The sequence below is a fragment of the Halyomorpha halys genome, unplaced genomic scaffold (assembly GCF_000696795.3).
Source record: "Halyomorpha halys isolate HHAL.00 unplaced genomic scaffold, Hhal_1.1 Scaffold363.1, whole genome shotgun sequence".
Taxonomy (NCBI): Eukaryota; Metazoa; Arthropoda; class Insecta; order Hemiptera; family Pentatomidae; genus Halyomorpha; species Halyomorpha halys.
Genome location: NW_027106613.1, coordinates 644,775 through 654,720, shown reverse-complemented (window position 1 = coordinate 654,720; position 9,946 = coordinate 644,775). Strand labels below are relative to the sequence as shown.

At 29.3% G+C, this 9,946-nt stretch overlaps 1 protein-coding gene and 1 long non-coding RNA gene across 11 annotated transcripts in view; one reads left to right on the top strand and one right to left on the bottom strand.

Moving 5' to 3' along the window:
- LOC106681751 (Exchange factor for Arf 6) overlaps positions 1–5,560 on the bottom strand; it is a 37,822-nt gene extending 32,262 nt beyond the window's left edge. For 3 of the 9 annotated variants that reach the window (XM_014422221.2, XM_014422222.2, XM_014422223.2), the window contains exons 1-2: positions 5,318–5,560; positions 4,724–4,790 (exon numbers count right to left, since the gene is read on the bottom strand). In XM_014422221.2, the coding sequence (XP_014277707.1) occupies positions 4,724–4,790; positions 5,318–5,560 (310 nt within the window). Of the gene's footprint in view, positions 1–4,217; positions 4,277–4,373; positions 4,508–4,723; positions 4,791–5,317 lie in introns of those variants that run through there. The other 6 variants (XM_014422225.3, XM_014422230.3, XM_014422227.2 and 3 more) reach the window with 5 other exon arrangements.
- Positions 1–9,946, top strand: part of LOC106681753 (uncharacterized) — a 22,219-nt gene that overhangs the window by 3,064 nt on the left and 9,209 nt on the right. For both annotated transcript variants that reach the window (XR_010842765.1, XR_010842766.1), the window contains exon 3: positions 3,616–5,675. This is a non-coding gene — a long non-coding RNA (uncharacterized lncRNA). The remainder of the gene's footprint in view (positions 1–3,615; positions 5,676–9,946) is intronic.

The window sequence follows — 9,946 nt, the reverse complement described above, 5'->3', positions numbered from 1 at the left end:
TTTGTAACTATGTGTTTGTATCTTTTTTAGCCCTGACGAAGCCCTGCAACGTGGGGCGAAACGTTGGCTCAATAAAATAGTATAATTCTACTATTTGAGTTTTTTTGACCGCACCCGGACCATATTCCTTTCATCTTTATACACGGTCAATCAATAATCTTCCAGATTTAATTTTTGTTTAATATATTCAATATTTAACTTAAAAATAGTAGCTATCTTTAAATTCATTGCTATCATTTTAAAAAAAGGTCATACACTATTCACACATACAAAGCCACACGATATTCATAATAATCATAACCATACAGTGGTAATAAATGCGTTAACAGGTTCAAACAATAATAATTACTGTTCGGTCAGGACAAAAGAAGATTTAGATAGAAACACATAATGTTATTAGAAAAGATTCAGATGATTTCGTTTTATCATCATCACAGTCATTTCCTCTTCTACCGCTGTGTGGTGTAAGGATCCTGCTCACAGAGTCTAGTCCAAATGTATCTCTCGTGAACCAACTCTCTTCTTCTACTCTAATCCATTCCACGCATCCTGAATGCCTCCCTTACAGTCCTCCCAGGAGCTGCGAGGCCTTCCGTGTGGGTCTCATAATTCTTCCTGACGCTTCTCTCAGTTCAGCTCTATTCATTCTGTTTTCTATAATATTTAAGGCTTTAAGGAGAAGCAGGGTAGCTGATATCGTTTTATGGGTTGATTAAATAGCAGAAAGCCTGTCTGCATATCACAGATAGATCCGTAAAATTCTTGATTCCCTCCAAAAACATTTCTTTGATGTGATGAGAATGTTGGGGCTATAGATTTATTTAATCAAACAATATGAGTCTTCCAGAGGCCTCATCACATCTATTGAAGAGCATAACCGTTTTATTGATTCAAATGCATCTGCGCATTCATATCCAAACATAAAACCATTAATATGTCTGTTAGAGAGGTGCCTCTTTGAAAGGGGTCTATGCTTCCAGATCTGTCTATCTAATGGAGAGAGAGTTGTAATTTGTAGAGGTTTCACCATACTTGGTCCTTCTTTATTTTGATACCTGACGTTCAACAGTTAATTACAATTTAATTACAGAACCAAACAATTAATGTTATATTTATTCTAATTTATTTTGTCATCAACTGATAACTATTAAAACTACACAAAAATATTGTGTTTAAGGATAAAATGAGTATTCATTCACCCAGATAATTTAATCAAATATGAGGGATAGTAAATAATCTAGCCAATGTAGGTAATGGATGAACCTCGAAAAGTTTTTAAGTATTATATAAGAACCTTTATTTTTTTATCAATAGAATACCTAAATTAAAGTCATAAACTCTGGGTCAAAATAAAATTCATCTACAGTGAAACCTCTCTACAATAGACCGCGAGTCTGATAAATTTTCCTACTTCAGAGAGGGTTGATGCCCAGTGGGAAGCTTGTATTCAAGTTCTAATTAAAATTGAATATTTATATTTGTTTTAATAAAGGCACCTCTTTTAAGAAACAAAACAAAAAAAATTTTGATTTTATTTTGAACTGAATGTATTCTAAAGAAAGCAATAGATACTCAATCATCTTGGACAGGAACGTACCTTGGAAACTTCCCCCTCCAACAGTATGAGAGGATAATCAAAAATTTAATTTTGTTATAACTTATTACCTCAGTGATAAGAAAAACTGTTCCACTCATTCCCCATATTTATCGGTTATAGTTTTCAAAATGGTATTTTGTAGATGTGTATGATGCAGTTCCACAAGTATTTTCATCAGCTCCCGACAATGGTGTTTCTTTTCAAATTGAAAAGTTTATTCCACGTAGTAATCAATTGTTTATGACTAATGGCAATGATTCCTGTTTCCTAATAAGAAAATTTACCATGATAAAAATAAACGTGAGCACGAGATCCTAACTTGGATGGTTTGATAGAATACACCACCAATTATTTTATTTTCGTTAGGCTACCCATAGCTGGCAAGGGGGAAACTTGAAATTCAGATTCAGCATCCCAAAAAATATATCGAATTATTAAGGTAAAAAATACAATTATGTTTTTTTCTGAAAATACCCTTTTTGAACCTACCATGTCTTGAATATTTTTATAGCACAATTCAGCGGCATTACAAATTTTAATTTGAAAATTAAATTTAATATAAGAATTTCATAGGAAATTTGACTTAATTAATTCTGTGTGAAATGTTTACATTCTCAAAATTCTTGGTTCTATGTTACAGAGAAAAACTGGAAAAAGTTCCTAGGGGGGATAGAAGTGTACTTCGGAAAAAATAAACAATTTAAGTAATTAATTTCTAAAAAAACATTAAACTAATTCAATAATTGGAAGATTATTGATTGACCGTGTGTAAAGATGAAAGGAATATGGTCCGGGTGCGGTCAAATAAACTCAAATAGTAGAATTATACTATTTTATTGAGCCAACGTTTCGCCCCACGTTGCAGGGCTTCGTCAGGGCTAAAAAAGATACAACCACATAGTTACAAAAGGAAAACAAAAACATAAGTGTAAAATAACAGGGGTATAAAATGTAAAAAAAAGTAAGATATAAGAAAAATTAAAGGTAGTAAATAGTAAATGTAAAGGGTAATAGTAACAGATAGATAAGAAAAGAAATATTAAAGAAAATACAAATAAAGAGATGTAAAAAGAAAAAAGAATACAAATCAAATGATGAGACAGAATGCATACCTATTTTGACGGCGGTCAAAACAAGAGTGACTGTTGGTATTGGGAGGAGTGGGGACGGCAGTAGTGCCACAATAACGAAAACAATTTGTAAAGTAAACATGATAGAACAGCATTTAAATTAGGTGAACAATAAATGGAAATATACATAATAGAGGGAGAAGAAATATTAAAAAAAAAAAAAAAAAAAAAAGTAAAGTATAAAATAATGGGATACAATGTGTGTAAGTAATTAAGAAACAAAATATACCAAATGAGCGGGGATACAGAAAAGTGTAAAATATAATAGAAAATTAATAATAAATAAGACCGCACCCGGACCATATTCCTTTCATAATTCAATAATTGTTTTTTTTTTTAAATCACTTAATTGAAAAGCTTTAATAATAGTGAGTATATTGACGAATGGTAGACTTGTAGTTCTTGACATTAGGGTGTTCAAAGAAATAAACTCTTTACCTTTACATAATAGATTGATCAAAAGATATGAGGTTTGTTTCCATGGGAACTTAAACAGAACATTGAAAAAATAATCATGGTTACAAAGAACAATATTCATTAACTTTGTCAATACTGGTCCAATTCAAATGGTTTATGTTTTATCTGGGAATCACTCAATCATCTTCCAAATGAAAATTTCAGCAACAAGGAATTGTCATGGCAGGATTACTACCACATACCAATGGAAACTTTTCATCAAACAGTTAGCACTCTTTTCCTATGGGCCATAACACAATACTATATAGACTTAAGCCGAAATAAATGGCCTATCTAACAGAAAAGGTGTTTTTCGCATCGGACTGGTTATTCTTGAGAATACCATGTTCAAACAAACTCTTTAGCTTTATATAATAGTGTACATAGAAATTTAAATTTTGTTATAAACAATTTAATTGTTGTATATTCCAGCTCTAACTTTTATTAACAACAGAATGATTCTACAATCAACTAAAACCTATTTCAACGATGGCGTCTGGGCAGAGTTTAACTACAAAATATTTTAAAACTGTTTTATCTACAACAGTTGTTAATGGATATTCTAGGATTAGAATCCCATAGAAACAATAATCAGCCTATATCAATGGAAGCTATTAGAAAGAAAAAAGTAATCAGTGTTCACGAAACTTAGTATCAACATTTTATGAAACAAAAGTTAATTAGTGAAACTGAAATTGTTAATGAGGACTGAAAGAACATAAAATAAAGTATGAAACATAGTAAATTAAGAAATTAGATATCTAATTTCCTAATAAACTAAGAAAGTAAATTAACAACTTTAAAACAGAAATTCATTCAAAATAAAATAACACAAAGTAATAGATCAAAATGAAGATTTATAAATTACTAGTTTCATAAAATTAATTTCACAAAACACATGCTAACAAAGAGAAAGAAAAACCGCAGCAGAAAAATCAACCATAAAAAAATATATATAAATATAAGATATTCTTTTCCACCCCCATTACAATATAAACATACTGTATACATCTAGAATAATTAGGAAATGAAACCTGAATTCCTCCAAAGGAAAGTAATTAAATTCCAGTGACGCTGTGTAACAAAAATGTTGCTGAAAGAAATATGATCTCTGTTAATAAAGTAACTAAACTCCCTCTATCAAGATTTATTTTTGGCTAAGGTAGTTTTAAATTAAATGTTTGTCTTACCAATAGTTCAGAGATATATCACATTCAAAAAGTAAACTTGTTAGAGCTTCTAATTAAAAACAATAAAATGATAATTTCTAATATAGCGATCCTGACTTTTTTGTGTTCTTAAAACCATGAACAGTACATGTAGTCATCTAATATTTGATAAACTCATTTAATTATAAAATTAACAGTAAATAGTTCACAAAGAGATATAATGAATCATAATAAACATCTGAAAATCAAGACTTTGTTCATCTTCATCTTCAAATCAGTTATAATTAATATCAACAAATAAAAATTATTCAATATATCAGAAAAACTCAAATTAATCAACTTTCAATGTTGGTTTTTCAAAATCAATTTACCTTCTTTTGTGTTTAGCCTATTAACATCTGTTTCATTAACCTTTAAAATAACGTCCCCTGCTTCAACCTGCAAATAATTAACATTATAATAATTGTGTAGCAAACGGATGATACAGAAAAACCCTTCACAACAACTTAAAGAAACAAAACCTATTTTGAGAAATCATATAGTGAAAAAACTGAAACTAGCATTCATAACATGTACATGAATGAAGCAACCATAAACAGAAAGGAATATGCAAACATCAACTGTCATCTGGCATGCTTTCTTATTCAAACATATACATGAACTTAGATAACAGCTATAAAGGGAAACAGATACAATTTTCACATGAAATCTATCTAATAGGTAACTCACTAAACACTACAAATATAGAAATGAGTCAAAATAAATGATAGAAAGAAGAGATCAAGAGACATCTTAAAAAAGTAGTGATAAAACATTAACTTTAATTATCTCCAATGCTAGAGTTTAGGAATACAAAAAAATTAATTTACAAGTACGTCCTAGCTCTAAAAGAGATAACTATCATCCTTAACTGGCGAAAGAGAAACTTATTCACCATAAATGAACTGTTAAATGAAAGCACTCACTTTTCCACTTTCTGCAGCTGGAGAATTTTCTACGATGTCATATATAATTGGAGGAAGTCCAGGTGTTCCTAATAAAGAAAATCCTAGCCCACACGTAGGATCCTTCTTATTTAATACAACAAGCAGCTCTTCAGCCATCGTTTGAAGATATGTCAAACATTGTAGCCGCTTCCCAGATGTTTCAACGAAGAAATATCTTCCATTGAATACTGACCTTTCGGAGAAAATTAACTGATATTTCATAAACTCAAATCGGTAAATAAATCGACATGAAAATCTCGAATTTTGTTTAGTTTCCTATGAAGCACTAACTGATTACGGAGGGAAGAGAGGTTTATACACCTTACTGGACCAGCAGGTAACTACCACCATTTTATAGTGAATGGTTATCCAACATTATATTTGAAAACTACTCCAATCAACATCATTGATATGTTTTAATATTAATAATTTATCTAAGATAAAATACTAATATGTATTCAAAAACTAAGAAAGCAATGTGTGAAAGTATTATTAATACAATTAAACTCTTACAGCGTTGATAATAAATTAGATATAAAAATATTAATTTCGTAAAACTTTATATTATTATTTGCAAATATAATGTCATACAAAAGTTATATTAATTATTTAAGCATAAGGACTATTAAACAAATGAAAAAATAGAAAAAAAAGAAAGATATTCTTAAAAAGACGCTTATTTTTATCTTGGTTTATCCCCCCCCCTCCTTCGATTGGACCATGAAAAATCCCGCCTAAGGATACAAGGAATATCGTAAACCCATACCAAGGAAAACCTCAAAACTTTCATTGATTTTTCTTTAGTAATATTTTTTAAAATATTTTCTTTTATATTCATTTACCATTTTCATTTTCCCCCTGCCGTTTAGCATATTTTAATAACGAATTTTCAATTCATCTTCTCTTAGTTAATTCAGTAATTATCCAAATTTTACTCCAGGAAAATCTTAGTGAGCTAGTAGGTATTATATAACCAAATTTTTAACAAAATTAAGATCTTATAACATACATTGTAACTAAAAAATTATCATCCGTTATTACAAATTACAATTTAACTTATTTTTAGGGTATTTCTTAAATCCTCTACTGCAAAAGTACCATCTTGACTATGTTCTTGATCACTTGCAAAAGATAGGTCAGTCGATCATACTACACTGCAGACTTGCTGCTTCTATGCTGGATTTAGATCGTTGTCTTTTTGGCGATCTCTAAGGAATCTTTCGTCCTTTTTAAATAAGGAACTATACTCAAGACTTCCATTTGTAGACGGTCAATGGGATCCATTGGGTAATTTTTCTTGGGTTTTCATGTAATTCTCATGGTAGATCTGATGGATTGTCGCAGAGATCCACCAACAACAATTTATGGTTGTTGAAATTATCAGGTTTATCCTCATGTAGAGTTAGGGGAGAGTCAGAAAGACTTAAACGTAAGAATCACCTGAATTACTGTCTTATACATCATTATTTTCGAGAATTTTCTCGGGAACCTTTATGATCTATTTTACAGGTTTCTTGTTCACTTAAATTTGCATGTTGAAAATTTTTTTATTAGTTTGATTTACAAGAAATATCATGAAAAGAGAAGATGGCCCATTAACCTTCTAGTAGGCATACAAAAAAAAAAAATTAATGCTTCATCCTAGAGACGATTAATAATTACTTTTAAAGACAGAAAAAATTATAATGGTATCTTAAAAACTATACCTGAGAAAAAATATCTCTGGAACATTTTTTTTTTTTAGTTAGAAGGTTGAAATGCCTAAGATTTAGAAACATTAATTTCTAAAATAAATACAGAATGATTTTTTTGTTACATTTGGATTACTAAAATTAACAAACTATTGAAACATTTGATGCATAAAAATTAAAATCTGCACCACTTCAACCCATGAAGGGTCAGGGGTTCAGTACTTTGTAAAGAAGTACTGTTACTAGACCAACGGTTGTGCAAGGAGGTGATTTGGTATTTGATGCATAACAATATATTAATTAATAAAAGAAAGATGCAGTCAAAATGACCGAAATATTAAATGAAATATTTATTATTAGCCAACTTTTGCCCCTTTTTGCAGGGTTTCGCTAGGACTTCCAGAATGAAGGAAAGCGAAACAATAATTTACCATTTGATTTCCTTCATTCTGAAAGCCCTAGTAAGTCCTGCAAAGTGGGATGAAGTAGCAGGACATAATAATAAGTTTCCTAGAGCTATTATTGGGATAGTAAAGATGATTCAATATTATGTGCGGAAGAGGTCCCACATGTTGGAATAGAGACTAGAGACTTGTTTAAACTTTTGTTTAATTAGCGATAATTACAGATCACATGTTTTAAATTATCATGTACTTAAACAGTATTTTTTCAGTATATTGGACTGTTACATTCCAAAATTACAATTGAAATTATAGAGTGATTACAACAAAACAGTCTTTTGTATTCAGTAAAATACTTTAGTTTATTACCTAATAAGTATTAATGGCTTACCTTCTAGCTACCCTATTTATACTGAAATACTAAAAAAAAATATTACTGAAATAAAAACCCTTAGGATTTAATTGAGTGATAAAACCTGTTCTGATTTAAGTTGTTGGATTTGGTCTTAAGAAGGCATCCAAGAAAGCGATACATACAGAGAAACTTCAAATAAATAAGATAAGGAATGTCACTATCTGAAGTTTTTATTTTGCTTCCTTAATTCTGTTTACATCTACAACCCAAATGAAGACCTATAATGTGGATCGAAATGTTGGCTTTTAATAAATTGTTGACACTATTTTTAATTGAAAACAACCTAGACCATCTCCTTCTTAATTCACATATAGTCAATCCTCAATATTTACATAATAATTTAGAAAATATCTTAATGTTTCTTTTAATTTCTTAGCTAGTAAGCAAAAATGTTGAGGGTAGTAATAACAGGTTTCTGCTATGTGTATGGTGTTTTCCATTATTATAACCATAAGAGTAACAACTATCCTTTGTTAATACCTGTTGTAGAACTTGGGCTGACAATTTAATTTGACAAGCAAATTCACACTAATTTAAAACTCCAAAGAACATATTGATAATAATAAGTTAAATATATTACAATGCCTATGTCAAAGAGAAAACTTTAAAAAACAAAAAAAAAATACTGAAAGGTATTCTTAGTTGCAAAAGTGGGAATAATATTCTATCATAATAATGGTTCCTGGAGAAAGACAAGCTTCTACTAAAGAAGTAATATTTATTAATAATATGTTAGACTATTAAAAAATATTTAACTGGTGTAAGAAATTCACGACGGAAGTAAAAGAGTTACTTGGAAAACAAAAGATATGATTTTTACATTAACAGTTTATCTTCACTAAATTTATTTACTGTTTTGACTTTGACAATGTGACAAATCGAAGGTGAGGTTGACACTAGTCAGGAGGAGTTCAATGAAAAAGAGCATAAACCTATTATTTTTTCTATTTCTTACTACAATCAGGATTAATCTTAAATTAGTAGGTGCCGCAGGCACTCCAGGATATGTGAGGGAGGCTCCTGAGTTTAGATGGGGTATAGTATTTTCTGAACAACTTATTCAGAACAAATAACATACTAGTTAAAAGTTAATTATTTATTTAATATTTGAAAGATTACAAATTTAAAAAAAGAAAAGAAAATTGCAAACATTTACTAGGGATGCTTTAATTGGTTTTTAATCAGAAAAATCATGAATTACTTCTTCAGTCTATTTTTTTTTTTAAGTACATCAGTGATAAACTCAATCTTTCCTGATATTATCGAACTTTTCAGTTCATTTTTTACTAGTTTTAATTTATTGATCATGGGAACCAGGACCCTTTATTACCATTCAGCTATATTTTGACAGGCTCTTCTGACCTGATATGTTCATAGAAAAAGATTCTTTTAAGCTATCATTAAAAGTTTCAATCTTCCAAACCTCCTCACTCAATACACAATACTATAACACAAGCACCTTCTTTATTCATCAGAAGGAAGATGGCCTATTCAACTTAGTCTAGAACTTTATCATCCTGTCCATATTGCCTTCACTAAGTGATTGTAAATTTTTTTTTCAGCCTCTAAGCTTCTTTTGTTGGGCATGTATCAATTTTTCTTTTCATCATTTTGTTTTATGATATTAATCCGGTTGATGAATCATTCTTTGTAAATATTTTAAAATTCAAAAAGATCAAGAAATTATAATAAAAAAAAATTAGAGATAAAATAGAAATAAAAGAGCATTAACTAAAAGTATTAAAACTCTATAACAAGTGTTTATGAGTAGAGCAACTCTTGAAGGAAAGTAAATTATTTTTATAGCAAAAATTTGATTTCTCCTAAATATGATATCATTGATTTAAAAAATGCATTTCCATTATTTTTTCTTTTTCTTTTCATTGTTTTAGATAAATATACCCTCAATCTTATTTAATCATGTTATTTGTTATTTCACTAATCTCAAATAACTTAAATTAAGGAAAGTATAATAAACAAGATGATTTTTACTTACTTATTCAATTACCTGTATATTCATTTTATTTTCCACTTCTTTCATCACTTCAATTTTATTAATTTCATTCTGTACAATTATTTACTTTATTTTATTCTGTTTATA